The sequence below is a fragment of the Notechis scutatus genome, chromosome 4 (assembly GCF_049901735.1).
Source record: "Notechis scutatus isolate UNSWTSFEM ecotype Mainland chromosome 4, rNotScu1.2, whole genome shotgun sequence".
Lineage (NCBI taxonomy): Eukaryota > Metazoa > Chordata > Lepidosauria > Squamata > Elapidae > Notechis > Notechis scutatus.
In genome coordinates, this window is record NC_142012.1 from 88,496,926 (window position 1) to 88,513,805 (window position 16,880).

General features: G+C 39.2%; 1 protein-coding gene across 1 annotated transcript in view; it reads left to right on the forward strand.

The window, feature by feature from the left end:
- The window catches only part of LOC113415419 (hexokinase HKDC1-like), a 55,499-nt gene extending 41,057 nt beyond the window's left edge, over positions 1–14,442 (forward strand). Inside the window, exons 15-18 of the mRNA XM_087964066.1 lie at positions 215–398; positions 2,530–2,685; positions 4,534–4,767; positions 13,682–14,442. Of these exons, the coding sequence (XP_087820192.1) occupies positions 215–398; positions 2,530–2,685; positions 4,534–4,767; positions 13,682–13,826 (719 nt within the window). The 3' untranslated portion in view covers positions 13,827–14,442. The remainder of the gene's footprint in view (positions 1–214; positions 399–2,529; positions 2,686–4,533; positions 4,768–13,681) is intronic.
- The last annotated feature ends 2,438 nt before the right edge of the window (positions 14,443–16,880 follow it).

The window sequence follows — 16,880 nt, forward strand, 5'->3', positions numbered from 1 at the left end:
TTTATTCGAATTTTCTGATCTTGCTGCTGCCATTTTGAGGTTGTCTGGATTTTTTCAGCCCAGTTATGTAACCTGGCTCTTTCTACAGGAACCATTAGAACCATTACTATTTTGTGTTCTGCAGCTATTGTTTTCCACCTCCTTACACTTGAACTTCCGTGGAGAAAAACTTTTTGCTGTTTTAAAGTCTTTTTTCTTTCTTTCTGTCTTTCAGGGACAGGCAGTAACGTGTGCTATATGGAAGAAATGAAACATATAGAACTAATAGAAGGAGACGAAGGCAAAATGTGCGTCAACACAGAATGGGGAGGATTTGGTGACAATGGCTGCATGGATCATTTCAGGACAAGATATGATCAAGAGGTGGACTCGGGCTCTCTGAATCCTGGGAAGCAAAAGTAAGGGTAGATGTTTTGATGCCTTCCAAAATTTTCAGATGGAACTCAGTAGCTTCTGCTGTAGAACAGGCGATGCAAAATATTAGAAATAATCTGTCTTCTCCAGCTGCAGGTCTGGAGTTAGAGCACAAATGTGTTTCAAGGTATCGGAGAGAAAGAAGAAAAACACAGTTTTGTTTTTTTATTCAAAGACATAATAAAGAAAAAAAGACAGGAAGACTAAAAAGTATGTTGTGAATTAATATCCTTAAAATGAATATTGCATCAATGCATCTAATGTTGCTTACAGCATTATAAAAACATAACAAATGCAGGGGAATCCGCAGAGTCTGACTGATTAAAAACAGTGTTGCAGGCAGCAACTTGGGTCAGCCCTGACTATTTTGCTTCCATTGTGCCCATGCCCAAACAAAAATTAGCATCAGCACTAGCACTTCCATGCTATATGGCATATTGAGCAGCAAGGAATCTCCTGTATTTTCGGTTTTGGGCAAGTACTTTGGCATCTTTCCCCTGGTGACGTTTAACATCTTTAAGTCATCTGTGAATGTTCTTTTTTAGCAATAGCAACAGCACTTAGACTTATATACCACTTCACAGTGCTTTTTACGCCCCTCTCTAAGCAATTTTACAGACTCAGCATATTGGCCCCAACAATCTGGGTCCTCATTTTACCCACCTCGGAGGGATGGAAGGCTGAGTCAACCTTGAGCCAGTGGGACTTGAACCGCTGAACTGCTGGCAATCGGCAGTCAGCAGAAGTGCCTGCAGTACTGCACTCTAACCACTGCGCCACCACGGCTTTTAATTTTGATTGTGTCCTCTTGGTCGTTTGGCATCGGTGGGGGGGATCCATCTTATTAGCATCTTGGGAACAAACATACTGTGATTGAAATCATTGATTTATGTAAATGACTGTCCTCTGATCTACAATGTGGAATATACATTGTGTTTTGAAATATAATTTTAAAAAAATTCTCCAAAAATGCACGTTAGAATAAAATAGTACAGAATCTCTGAGTATAGTAATGAGCCTTACTGCATTAAAGCTTTTCATCATAATTCCATTATTTTCTAATGAAAATACAGGTAGTCCTTCACTTATTATCACGAACGGGATTAGAATTTCTATTGTTAAGCAAGGTAGTTGTTTTCCTGATTTGCGACCTTTTCTTGCCATGTCATTGCTTTAATCATGGCGTTATTACTGTTAGGATATACACCCTAGCAGAATGTGCAACGGCAATCTAGCAGACAGGCAGATATGTGAGACAAAACGCTGTAGTAGCTTACACTCAGTAAGACAGATACACTGCAAGTTAAATAGTTTTTATTCCAGCAAGAGTTATAGCATAGTCAGAATAAAATAGTACAGAATCTCTGAGTATAGTAATGAGCCTTACTGCATTAAAGCTTTTCATCATAATTCCATATTTTCTAATGAAAATACAGATAGTCCTTCACTTATTATCACGAGCACGGGATTAGAATTTCTATTGTTAAGCAAGGTAGTTGTTTGCCTGATTTGCGACCTTTTCTTGCCATGTCTAAGTTAGGTAAACAATGTTATCCCTAACATTTACATGAATCACAGTATTGTTAAGTGAATCTGTCTTCTTCCATTGACTCTGATTGTCAGAAGCCAGTTGGGAAGGACGACAACGGTAATCACATGACCCAGGACAGTGCAAATGTAAATACAATACATGCAGGTTGCCAAGCACCTGAATTTTGATTACATGTCCATGGGGATGACATGACAATTGTATGTGTGACAACTGGTCATCAGCCACATTTTCCCAAGCTGTTGTAACTTGGAGTGGTCACTAAACAAATGGTTGTAAATCAAGGACTACCTGTGTGTTAAGCAACACTAGCAAGATTAAAATACTATTATTAAAATATTAAATGTGGCAATAGGTAAGATTAAATCTCCTTAACCAGTTCTTTGTTTGAGAAGAGTCCTTTGATGGTTCTCACATGTTATCAGTTCTACACTGGAGAAAACAAGATTAAGGAAATCTTTATTATGGCCACTACTTGAAGGCTCAATTATGCGTAGCAATAATGAACAATCTGTTTGGTGTTGTTCAAATCCAAATGGCTTTTTCCCCCCTTTGGTGTTTAATAGATATGAGAAAATGACCAGTGGGATGTATTTGGGTGAAATAGTGAGGCAGATCTTGATAGACCTGACCAAGAGAGGACTTCTGTTCAGAGGCCAGATTTCAGAATCACTAAGAAGAAGAGGAATATTTGAAACAAAATACTTGTCTCAGATTGAAAGGTACGATTTGTGTTGTACAAACAGCATTTTCTCTCCATCTCCCGTCTTCTAGTTCTCGACCTCATAGGAGACAACAAACAGCTGAATGGGATTCATGATTTATTTATATGTGTTTCTTATATAAAAGGCAAAGACTCAGTTATGAGAACCAACCTGGTCTTCTCAGGCACGAAGAATCAAAACCACACATTAAGTTTCAGTGAAACTGATTTCTTGCTCATATCTATACACAAGAATCTAGTCCACCAACGGCCAGCACTAAATTGGCACTAGATAAGTGTTAACGGAATTCAAGAGGGTGGGAACGTAACAACTCCAGGCTGATTCCTCTCTTGACTCCACCCCAGGCTCTGCCTGTCCTTCTCCTACAGGTCTAGTGGTTAAGCTGCTGGAGTAGGAACAGGAAAATATGAGTTTTAATCCTGCCTTAAGTGTAGAAGTCTATGGGGTAGCTTTGAACCAATCACTTTCTTGGCTGTAGGAAGAATATAAAAGGTAAATCTTTCCACAGATGTCCCCTACAAAACTGCATTACCTTGTCCAGTTGATTTGAATAGGGAGGAAAAGGCTCTGTTAAATTCACTGTGGTTTCTGATGAATATGTATAAGCATTTCCATGAAGCTTTCTTTGATCTCTCTCTCTCTCTCTCTCTCTCCCTCTCCCTCTCTCCCTTTTCCTCTCCCTCTCCCTAATCCATCTATCATAGATAGATAGATAGACAGAGAGAGAGAGAGAGAGAGAGAGAGAGAGAGATAGCTATATAGATTGCTATATAGATAGTTCCCTGTTTCTCATAGATACACACACACACACACACACACACCGACGAGTGCCTCACCGCCGGTCCTCCGGTGCCGCCCACCGCCAAAGATGCAAGGGGGAATTAAGTACAAAAGACAGCCTAGCCATTTTTTTGCTCAAAAAAAAAAGATGCTTATTATGAGAAACACGGTATAGACACACACACACACACACACACACACACATATAGATAGATATGCAGGTCTTGGCGTGTTCGGGTCTTTTCCCGTGTAAGATTGAGAGTATCTTGGCAATGTTTCGACGAGGTCCCACTCGCCATCTTCAGGTTGGTGCTTTCGGTTTCGTGCTTGTGCGAGCAAAGCGTGATCAGAGCTGCCGTCTCCCTATATATATACTGGTGGGGAGGTTGGCTGTGCTGTCATTTCTTGATTGGTTGATGGACCCGAACACGCCAAGACCTGCATACCTGTACCCATGAAAATCTATGAAAACATATATATCCAGTATATATACAGAGGGAGAGAGAGAGGGAGAGGGGGGGGGGGAGAGAGAGAGAGAGAGAGAGAAAGAGAGAAAGAGAGAGGGGGGGACTGTTCTGCAAAGGAGTTTAAGTCTGTAGCCCTCCAGATTTTGTTAATTTTCAGTTCCTGGTCATCTTCATCATCAGCCATACTTTCTGTGACTCCCGAGAGCCCCAGTTCAGTAATAGCTGGACAAGGAGATGTTTTTTTTCTGCTGGGAATGGAAAAAGTCATTTTAAACATTCCAAAAATTTGTATTTCAGGGTGTTGTGACATTAAGCTAAGAGTAGCATGTAGTATTCAAACAAAGTTCATTCTTAACTCATGGAGAACATCTGCCTATGCAATTGCCAGGTGTCAAAAATGTCTTGGGTGGCACTTGATTAATCATTCTAAATCTTGTTTAAAAAGGAATCATAGTCATGGGTGGGAAGAATATAGTGCCAAGGAACCAACATATCAACAAAATGCTCTTTAAAAAAACCAGAAATGCAGCTTTGTAAGTTCTTTGTAAGAAGCACTATTGAGTAATCAAAAGGGTCTGTTCCATTTTGGCTGAGACAGCGATCGCCTCGCCTTGCTTCAAGTGAGAAGAATCTTACAACAACTTGGGCTGGATGGGACTTGTGATGACAGCATCATTGTGAAAGAAGTGTGTGGCTGCGTTTCAAAAAGAGCTGCCCAGCTCTGCGGAGGTGGATTGGCTGCTGTTGTTGAGAAGATACGTGACAACAGGAAACTGGAACACCTCAAAACTACCATCGGAGTGGACGGAACCTTATACAAGCTACACCCACAGTGAGTATTTAAGCATCTCTTTGGTTGTATGGATTTGGCTGGTTTTTTTTTTGAGGGTAGCAAAGGACTAAGGAAATATTCTGCTTCGTGGTTAGGAATAAAAAGGATCAAAACCTTCTTCACGCTGCAACTCTGAACTGATTTCACATTTTTGCATTAAGATGAGAATAACATTTTTTGTGGCATTCATGTAGAACTTGAAAGGAAATAAGAAATACTTCAAAGAATGAGATGCCCTCTTCTTTCCTTTATTTTTCATTTTTTTCATTTTTATAACAAAAACAACAAATAAAACCATCTTTCAATTGTACAGTGTATCGGTTAGGTACATATATCTTGTGCATATAATAATATTGGTATACATTTCTTATTGAGTTTACATTCATATTATATTATAGTTAACATTATATATCCTCTTATATCATTATCACATTGTCATTAAGTTTTTATTTCAATTTCAAACTATCCTTAAAGGCAAATCCCAAATCTTACTAAATTATATTCATATTAAAGCTTATTCAAAAACAATAAATCATTATTAATACAATATCCTTTAATTTCTTACTCTGTTTTCTAGCCATCCATAGAATAACTCCCAAATCTTATAGTACTCCTTTTGTTCTTGTTCTCTAATTGCCAATGTTAATCTACTAATTTCTGCACATTTCATTATTTTCTTAATCACCTCCTCCTCCATTGGAATTTTCTCATTTTTCCAATTTTGAGCAAATGCAATTCTAGCTGCAGTTAATACATTAATAATCAAGTGTGTTATTTCTTTACTATAGGTTTCAGGCAAAATCCCCAATAAAAATATCTCATGTCTAGGTGTTGTTTTATCATTTTTTCCAACCTTGTGTGTATTTTAGTCCAATATGGACACAGATATTGGACGCTCTTTTCTTTTCAAGGATTCTCCATCTCCCTTCATGCCTCTCTATTCTTCCCTATTTACAGGTAGTCCTCGACTTACGATCCCAATTGAGCCCAACAGGTCTTTTGCTAAGTGAGGCATTTGTTAAGTGAGCTTTGTCCCGTTTTATGACCTTTCTTGCCACCGTTGTTAAGTGAAGCACTGAAAGTTGTTGTTAGCAACATGGTTATTAAGTGGATCTGGCTTCCCCATTGACTCTGCTTGTCAGAAGGTCGCAAAAGGGGAGCACATGACCGCAGGACACTGCAACTGTCATAAATATGAGTCAATTGCCAAGCGTTTGAATTTTGATCATGTGACTGTGGGTTGTAAGTGTGAAAAATGGTCATGTCACTTTTTTCAGTGCTGTTGTAACTTTGAATGGTTACTAAATGAACTGTTTTTTGGGAGATGCGGTGGCTCAGTGGCTAAGACGCTGAGCTTGTCGATCAGAAAGGTCGGCGGTTCGGCAGTTCGAATCCCTAGTGCTGCGTAACAGAGTGAGCTCCTGTTACTTGTTCCCAGGGGTGGGATTCAAAATTTTTAACAACCGGTTCTGTGGGTGTGGCTTAGGTGGTGGGCGTGGTTTGGTGGTCATGTGACTGGGTGGACATGGCTTGGTGGTCATGTTATTGGCTGGGTGTGGCCAACTCAACATCACTCACATCGAGGTATGCATCTTCTCGCTTGGCCTCTAATGACTGTGGGGATGCTGCAACAGTCGTAAGTGTGAAAAATTGTTATAAGTCACTTTTTTCAGTGCCATTGTAACTTTGAATGGTCACTCCACACAAGCTAAGTACCAGCAAAGGAGGGGAAAAAAACTCCACAGAAGTTCCAGAGACAGGAAGTCTAGTCCCGCCAAGAATGTAATAAGGGTTAATGGAGAGGCAGTTTCTTAAGCAACACCAGAATGTTTCCTTCCTGCCTTCCTTACAGGATTAGGCCAATAATTTCTTCTAACAACCGGTTCTCCGAACTGCTTAGAATGTTAACAACCGGTTCTAGCGAATAGGTGCGAACTGGTAGAATCCCACCCCTGCTTGTCCCAGCTCCTGCCAGCCTAGCAGTTTGAAAGCATGTAAAAAATGCAAGTCAAAAAATAGAGACCATTTTGGTGGGAAGGTAAAAGCGTTCCGTGCACCTTCGGCATTTAGTCATGCCAGCAACATGACCACGGAGACATCTTAGGGCAGCGCTGGTTCTTCAGCTTTGTAATGGAGATGAGCACGGCCCCCTAGAGACGGAAATGACTAGCATGTACGTGCGGGGGGAGCCTTTACCTTAAATGAACTGTTTTAAGTCAAAGATTATTTATACTTATACTAGTGATGCAATGGTGGGATTCAATTTTTTTTACTACAGGTCCTGTGGGCGTGGCTTGGTGGGCATGGCAGGGCAAGGATACTGTAAAATCTCCAGTAATAGGTGGTATTTGCCGGTTCTCTGAACTACTCTAAATTTCCGCTACCAGTTCTCCAGAACTGGTCAGAACCTGCTGAATACCACCTCTGTAGTAATCCACACTGGCATTTAACTATAGCACAAATGGTTTTCTGCTGTGCCCTCATAACACAGCCTTCACTTTGGCTGCAATCTGTGAGGGCAACAGACTTAAGTTGCCTTTAATTGTACTGGTTTTGAAGAAGACCATCTAATCAACATCATCCCTCCAGTTCAAGAAGTGGACACACTAGAGCAGCCTCAAAATGTGAGGATTTCAACTCCCAGAATTCACCAGCCAGTTTGATGGCTGAGGGATTCTGGGAATTGAAGTTCATACATCTTAAAGCTGCCGAGGTTGAGAAATACTCCCACAGAGATTCCAGGAATACCACTCTATTATTATAGTATAACAGCAGTATATTATAATATAGTGACACAATCAGGCACAACTATCCACTTTCCAAATTCCCTTTTCTCTTCAAATTCAGATTGTTTCACAGTTTCCATACATAGATCAATCTTTCTCTTGCTACCCACCTGAAAAAGAGAATTTCCAAATCACTTGTCATGTACTTTTTTTATGAATGGAAAATTTCATAAATGTGTACTCCATCAAAACCATAAAATGGAAGTCTTCTGTTATGCCTAAGGTGGTATAAGAATTCTTATCGTTAAAGAATTGCAATATCGCTTCCATTGTTAGAAGGCTATCATGAATATTTTATAAGTGTTCTGCTTCACTAATGCACCTGAAAATAGTCTTAAGAAATTTTCCAGCTTCACTTAATCGGCTAAAAAATAAATAATTTATTTACCAAGCTTACAATTTTTTGAAGTTTTCAGTATCCATTGAATATCTATTATATTGTGTTATGTGATAATTTTTACAATAATCTTGTTAAAGTTTGCAAATGCAAAGATAAAAAATTAATAGAAATGAAATAAAATATAAAAATTAAGGAAAAAGAAAAGTGAAAAGAAATAGAAAAAAGAGAAAATAAGAAATAAAAAAATAACTCCTCCCTCCCTTACAGGCATGTATAAACAATTTGAATAATTTGACACTTTCTCTAATACTCAATAAAAAAAGCTTTCCCCATATCTCATCCTGTGTAATAATCAAATTGCAAATGCCAAAGTCTACTGAGAGCTACCAGAAATATTAACATATATACATTTCAGTGAAGAAATGAGGCAAAAGAATTATTTCTTCACTTATAAACAGATATTTGAAGTCTGAACCTTCAGTCCTGGTATTTCATCAACAGTTGTGAGGAATTACAACATATATATTTTAATCCTGAATTTATTATTATTTTTTTTAAAAAATATTGATCTTTAGTTCTGTCCACTAGAATCTTACAAATTGATTTCTTATCATTTTCTCTTGGTCTCCTTTCAGGAATAGCTTAGTAATTACTCTCCATCACCTCTCAGAAAGAGTTTCATTGGCTTCACACTTCCTTTTTGTAAATCCAGAAAAAGAAGGCTTTCAATGTCATTCTGCCCTTTTATTATTATTTTTGACCCCTTTGATGATCAAGACATCAATTTGTTTCATTTCCAAATCCATTTTGGCATTGTTTTCCATATCGATTTTATACTCTTAGCATTTTAAAATCCGTTTTCAGATCCACAGCATCTTTTTTCCATTTCACTTTTGCAACTTTTTAAAAAATCAAATCCACATTCAAATCAGACTGTTCTATCCAATAAATTCTCTTGTCATTCTATATCCTGGCTTTAGTGTCAAACAATCTTGTAAGCAACTTCTGAGTATATTGTCCCAAATAGCCTTAATTTCTTCTGTAGTCAAATTGCTCCATTGCATTTATGTGACTGTTTTCTTTTAAGAATAATTGTTTTGTTCTCCCTGGTTCCCTCCAGCCAGCCTTCAAGTCCCCTTTTATCTATTTATTTTCCAATCAACAAAACTTTCTCACGGAAGGAATACTTACAATTCAATGACTGCATATATTCTTTTATACATTTTTAAACACCCCACAGCAAATATTCTTTCTAGTCCAACAAGCCTCTTAGCTTTTGAAAATCCCTATTTCTTTCCCTGCTGGAGAACACTGTTTTATGATCTCTTCACAGGGAGATTCTGTATGGAGCCAACAGGGGTGATCCATGTCCTCTCCTTAGTCCAGAGAGGAATTCCAAGAAGCCAATCCATTCACTGGCTACATTTGTTGACTCTGCGAAAAGCAGAGCCATGATTTCCAATCATTGCTGCCTGGAGATCTATTACAATATAATTTTAAGTGTACTTTTGATAGAAACAGCATTGTATTATGTAATCCAATATTTTATTTATTTATTTATTTTATTTTTTACTTACAAGCTAATAGGTATAAGTAAAAACATAGTTATGAATACATGGATACATATAAGAAAAATAAAAATATATAAAAGAAACAATAGGACAGGGACGGTAGGCACGTTGGTGCACTTATGCACGCCCCCTACAGACCTCTTAGGAAAGGGGTGAGGTCAATAGTAGACAGTCTAAGGTTAAAGTTTTTGGGGTTTGGGGAAGAAACCACAGAGTCAGGTAGAGTATTCCAGACATTGACCACTCTGTTGCTGAAGTCGTATTTCCTGCAATCAAGTTTGGTGCGATTAACCTTGAGTTTGTATCTATTGTTTGCTCTTGTGTTGTTATGGTTGAAGCTAAAGTATTCATTGACAGGTAGGACATTGCAATGCATGATTTTATATACTATACTTAGATTGGACCGGATTGGTTAATAATGGATTGGTTAATAATTGATTCCATGACTTTACAGGTGACGCAGCATAAAGAGATTGGTCTGTAATTTTCAACTAGGCTGGGGTCTCCCTTTTTGAAGATGGGGATGACCATGGCTTGTGACCATAGTTTTGGCAAGGAGATGGTCCTGAAAGATTTTTCAAAGATTATGCTTAGAGGTTCTGCTATGGCAGTGGATAGCTTTTTAAAGAAGTATTCCGTCTGGTCCAATAGATAGAGATGGTTTTAGATTGCATAGTGCTTTTTCAACATTGTCTTCTGTAAAATCGATATGTATTAGATCATTGTAGTTGTCTGTGGTTCAACTAGGAAATACTGGGCATGATCCATTGCTGTTTACAAATACTGAGCCAAAGAATGTGTTAAAGAGGTTGGCTTTAATAGTGTCGTCGTTGCAGTCCTTACCATTAGGTCCTTTCAGGGGTGGGATGGACCTTGGGTCTTTTAGTTTGTTGTTGTTTACAAAATTGTAGAAAGCGTGGGTAGAATTGGTGCTTAGAAGATTTTCTTCCTGTTTAGTGTGATAATTGGTGCATTCAGTTTTTATCTGGTGGCATAAATTTTTGTATTGGCTTTTGAAGTTGGCAACATGACCAGATTTGTTTTTCCGCCAAAGTGATCTCTTTTTGGATTGAAGCTTCCTTATTGTTATGGGTAATTTATTTTTTCTGGTTTTGGGACTTGTTAATGGTACATATAGTTTGATGACTCTTTTGACTTCAAGTAAAAATATGTTGTAATGGTCTTCTACAGTATTGCATCCAGAGAATAGAAATTGCCAATCCAGGGATGAGAGATCGTTGTTTATAAGATCATAGTTGCCTTTTTTGAAGTTATAATTGGGGATTCCGTTGTTGTAATGATTTTTGTGTGGACGTATTTTGAGAGAAAAGTCAATCATGTTGTGGTCAGTGTTGGAAAAAGTTTCTTTAATTTGTATTCCGTAAACTGAATTCAAACTATTGCAGAAGATGAGATCGAGGCAGTTGTTACGTCTAGTGTTGTTGGTTACTAGTTGTTCTAGTCCCAGATTTGTTACTGCATTGTAGAAGGTTGCATGTGTGGGTTCAGTTGTACATTTGTTAAGGGTCCAGTTAATATGAGGTAGATTGAAGTCACCAAGGAAGATAAAAACGTGTGGGCAGGATGCTGCCCATGTTAGTAGTGTATTTAGCTTGTTTGCATGTTCGATGTCATAATCAGGAGCTCTGTAACATAGTAAGAACTGAAATGTGATATTTAAGGACAGTTCATAGATGATGGTCTCAGGGATAGCAAACTCCTGGGTAACTTGGATGTTTTTTAGATGTAGGGACTTTTTTTATAGAAGATAGCAACACCACCTCCTCTACAGATTTCACGATCTGATTGGTAAACATGATAGTCTCTTACTGTGGTAATGGAGTCAGGGAGAGATGCGTTGAGCCATGTTTCACAGACAAATATAATGTCAAATTTAGTCATATTTAGTAAGAGGAGAAATTCAGGTATTTTATTTACAAGGCTTCTTGCATTTAAGGCTAGTTGTGGTTGGAATAGAGGTAGTTGGGGCATGCTTGCCTAGTTTTGAGTGATGTTGGATCAGAGATGGGACTTCATATTGGACCTTCTTGGGATGTTCTCTCAGTCTTAGGAGCAAGAAGAGTCAACTAACTTGCCAACAAGAAATGTTCACAACATGGAGATATTAACTGATAGAGGGCAATTGATACAGCCTCAGACAAGTCTGTCTTGGGTTACACGTCGGATGTTAAGTGGGATGTTTCTTCCAGTGAGAGCTAATGTTTCATATTTATTCTGTACCTGACGACCTCATAAATCTATTATGAAAATTGGACCAGGATGCCTCCAATGAGCATCTCGCTCTGTGGCACATCATTTGGCCATTGAGACATCATTAGAAGAGGCTTTATATTATTTCAGCGATGGCTGAGCGATATCAAGAGATACTTCAAGTATGAGAGCGGTGACACTGTGGTAGAAGAATTGCTGGGAAAATGCTGACTTGAGTAACCAGATATGGAAGCAAATCATCCAAATTTAAAAGAGCCTTTATATTCTTTTCTATAGTCTTATGATCCCCAAAGCAGAACCAAGAGGGGTGTGTAGTTTGCAAATGTATTAGTTTGGGTACGTATGGCGAGTGTCACTAATAGCTCTTCTCAAAGTAAGGGCATTCTTCTGCATTTCCATTGTATCAGGGAACAGGAAACATTTTTAGCTAGGGGGTGGGGGGGGCTTCTTTCTGGCCTGTAATGTTGTAATTTTAATGAAAAGGAAGTTTATATACTGGAAATACATGAAGAATGTGTATTCGAGTAGCTACATACAACTTCGCAGAAGATCAGAAAGGAACAAAGAAAGAGATGGACACTGTGTTTAATAATCTTCAAACAAGGATTGGCAGAGCAAGAGATAAAGGAGAAGGTTTAAAGCAGGGGTCCCCAAACTTGGCAACTTTAAGACTTGTGGACTTCAACTCCCAGAATTCTCCAGCCAGTTGGCTGGAGAATTCTGGGAGTTGAAGTCCACAAGTCTTAAAGTTGCCACGTTTGGAGACCTCTGCTTTAAAGGAATCCTTGTGAGGATCTCACATCCTCTTTGTATTTGTTAGCAGTGAAGGAGCTTAGAAGCAGGCCATCCCAAGTCACATCTTCAACATTCCTAAATCCTTTGCTCTTGCAAAGAACTAACAGGGAGACCTCGCTTAACAACTGCCCTGTTTAGCAACTGTTTAAAACTACAAGGGCACTGACAAAGTAACATTATGACCAGTCCATGTGCTTACAACCAGGGGTGGGATTCTACCAGTTCGCACCTATTCAACTTTCTAAGCAGTTTGGAGAACCGGTTGTTAGAAGAAATTACTGGCCTAATCCTGTAAGGAAGGAAGGAAGGAAACATTCTGGTGTTGCTTACAGAAACTGCCTCTCCGTTAACCCTTATTACATTCTTGGCAGGACTAGACTTCCTGTCTCAGGAACTTCTCTGGAGTTTTTTCCCCCTCCTTTGCTGGTACTTAGCTTGTGTGGAGTGACCATTCAAAGTTACAATGATACTGAAAAGTGACTCATGACCATTTTTCACACTTACGACTGTTGCAGCATCCCCACAGTCATGAGAGGCCAGGCGAGGAGATGAGTGCCTCGATGTGAGTGATGTTGAGTTGGCCATGCCCAGCCAGTCACATGACCACCAAGCCGCACCCACCACCTAAGCCATGCCCACAGAACCGGTTGTTAAAAAATTTGAATCCCACCCCTGCTTACAACCATTGCAGTTTCCCTGTGATCGAGATTCTGGTGCTTGGCAGCTGATGGGTGGCCATTGACCACCATATTTGAACTTCACAGCCAACTTCTGACAAGCAGTGGAGAAGAAATTGCAAATCGTGGTCATCTCACTTAATGACTGCCGGTGATTCATTTAACCACAGTGGAAGTGAGGCTGTAAGCCTAACATGGTCACAGGATCTCTTGCTTAACAACTATGTCCCTTAGCAACAGAATTACCAGCCCCAAATCTGATCATTAAATGATAATTGCCTGTATAATACTATCTTATATTGATGTGAGAGCAAAGTTTGCCCTCTTCACCTGGGCACACACTGTAAAATTTTGCCCTTGGTGGATTGAGAGCATTACAAGACATTCAGAGTATCTTGTGCATTCCCCTCTCTCCAGTCTTTGCAACATAAACCATTTCTTACATTTGCAATTGGATTATGCAAAACATCATATCTGTCAAAACCTGCTTGTGTTTCTTCTTTTTGCGTTTAGCTTTTCTAGGATTCTGCAAGAAACTGTGAAGGAGCTGGCACCACAATGTGATGTAACTTTCATGCTGTCTGAAGATGGAAGTGGAAAAGGAGCAGCCTTAATTACAGCCGTGGCCAAACGTATGCACCAAGTTGCTGAAAATTAAATTGATCTCACAGACCTGAGTGGGCAAGAAGGATCGACTGCAAAAGTTCCTACACACACAGTTGTGGCACCGATCAATCCAAAAGGGTCCATTTTTGCAGTTGATGGCCAGAAAGAACACGGGATACAATTTGTCATGTCAAAACTGATGGGAGAGTTTGCCTTATCTGGACACTGTCTCCTAAGCTGCCTGATATACAACACCGTACTGCGTATTTCTTCATTGTGCCTAGCACAATTCAAAATATTAAATGGCCAAGTTCCATAGGTTTGTTTTAAAGAAATCAGTTTCTTTTGAGTGTATTTATACAACCCCTGTTCTCTGTCCTAATTTAGTAATTTCTTGTTAATGTTAAAATATCATTTGTATTGCATAAATACTTATTGGAGAATAGGTATAATATACCATAGCTATATGTCGAGAGCTGGTGCTGTTTACCTGCTGCAGTATTTTTTTCACAGAATATGAAGGTTGGAAGGTACCTCCGAGATCACCTAGTCAATCTCGCTACCGGGTGGAGGAATCTTACAGCATCTCCAACACATATCCATCCAAGCAAGCAAGCAAAAAGCGCTAATGTATAAAATGTAATAAATTAATGTTTTCCCCCATAAAAGTTGTCTCTTGGGTGACACTCATTGTATGTTAAGTTTTCTTGCATTTATTTGATGTTGCTTTTAAAGTATGAAGTCTATTTGATTTCAGTGCATGTTTAATAATGCTGAGAGAGCAGAAAAAGAAATTCCTCATGCATTTTCTTGAAAAAGCAATGCCTGCTGGAGAAAACATTTGTGGCTACACACTGTTCAGTTTGAACAGCTATTTTTCTAGAGACACTCAAGCAGCTTGGTTCTCATGACCTGTACCTACTTTAAAAAAAGCAGCAACCCACAAAAATTAGAATGTTACAGCACCTGAAGTTTGTTTTCTCCAAGGGTTCATTTTAATGCTTCAGTTTCATACCCTGCTTCTTGATCTGTCCTTCCCTAAACTCAAAATTGCTTGAGATTGCACTCAGAGAAATTATAATGATTCTATGTGTGAAAATGTTAGAAATCACCTTAGTCCAGCCCTCCCATTTTCCAGCCATCAGTAGTATGTTCCTAATTAGGGTTTTGGGGGATTCAGGGGCCTTTGCACAGCAGGTTGGGACCATGGTTCTCAACCTTACCAACTTTCACACGTGTGGACTTCAACTCAGAGGTGGTATTCAGTAGGTTCTGACCAGTTCTGGAAAACCGGTAGCGGAAATTTTGAGTAGTTCGGAGAACCAGCTAATGACACCTCTGACTGGCCCCGCCTCCATCTATTCTCTGCCTCCCGAGTCCCAGCTGATCGTCTGGGTCTTCTTTGGTTGCCCTGCACAGGAGAACAGAGCTGGAAAGCAGGTTAGTGGGGTAGGGAGAGAATGGGATTTTGCAGTAACCTTTCACCTGGAGAGGGGTGGGAATGGGGATTTTACAGTGTCCTTCCCTTGCCACACCTACCAAGCCACGCCCACAGAACTGCTAGTAATTTTTTTTGAATCCCACTACTGCTTCAACTTCCAGAATTCCCCAGCCAGCCATTCTGGCTGGGGAATTCTGGGAACTGAAGTCCACATATCTTAAGGTCTCCTCCTTTCTCCAAGAATCCCATTATGCAAAGATAATGCAATGTCTTCTGAACAACACTGATCTACCTACTTGTGCACATAGACAAAAAAAAAAAAAAAAAGTAAAAATGCCTTGTTCTTATTCCTGTTGTTTTATCCAAGAAAGTAACTATGGAATATTTCACATCCGAAAGTCTAAAGCGGGAGAATTATGACAGTTAAGAGTTAATAGAAGCCAGTGATTTTCTGCAGAATTTTATCATTCATTTATTTGGCAATTTGTATCTCACCAGGCTCAAAGTTGCATCAGCCTTCTATCCTTCCGAGGTGGGAATGTCACACTAGTGCAGGGGTTCTAACCTTTAATACTTTAAGTGGAGGATTCCAGTCTCCAGAATTCCCCAGCTTTGCTGGCCTGGGGAAGTCTGGGAGTTAAGTCCTCCAGGCTTAAAGTGGCCAAGGTTGGAACCTCTGCACTAGCTCATCGAAGAGAAGGATTGGGGGATGACATGAATGTCTTCCAGTATTTGAAGGGTGTCACAGAGAAATTGGAGTCAATTTATTCTCTAAAGCAAGAAGGCAAGACAAGCAATGGATGGAAGCTCATTAAAGGTAACCTGGAATCAAAAGAAATTTCCTGAAAAGAACAATTAAATCAGCTTGCTTCCCGAAACTGTGAGCAATCCATTGCTGGAGGTTTGTTAAGAAAAGATGGACAGCCATTCATCCAGGATGGAGACTAAATTCTCCTGCATTGGGTAGGAGGGTGGACCAAGACCTCCAGCTCTATGATTCTATGAAATAATAATATACTGGACAAAAAATAAATAATATAACAGAGGCACTTTATCTGCTGATGCTTAAGCACAGAGCACAGGTGTCATGGCAATATCTTTCTTTCTGCAATGTCCCACAACTTTGTCCTCATCTCATCCCTACTCATTCTTTCTGGAACTGTTCACTGGTTGTTATGAAGTTGGGTTAAAGGACTTGCAATGCCAGACACATGAAGGACTCTGTTTGGGGATAAAATATAGGAGACAATGGCTAAGTTGGGCAATGGAATGGAGAGTTATTCTATAATTTTTGTTTTCTCCAGGGCATTTTTAGGCAGAACTACACCTACATCTAGATTTACAACTCAGAAATGAATGCATCATAGTTCAAATGTATGGTTTCATTATTTGTAAAATCTCTATTAAACTTTGCCTGTTCAAGGAATCAATGCAATGATTTCATAGTTTGCACATTCTTTTCTTTAGATTATTCACCAATTCCCCCCACCACCAACCTTTAGAGTTTAGACCATACGATTTTGTCCATATTTTTCAAAATATAATTAGTGGCCCTTTAACTGCTTCTCCTCCTACACAGGTGAAACTCAAAAAATTAGAATATTGTGCAAAAGTTCATTTATTTCAGTATGCAACTTAAAAGGTGAACATAATATATGAGATAGA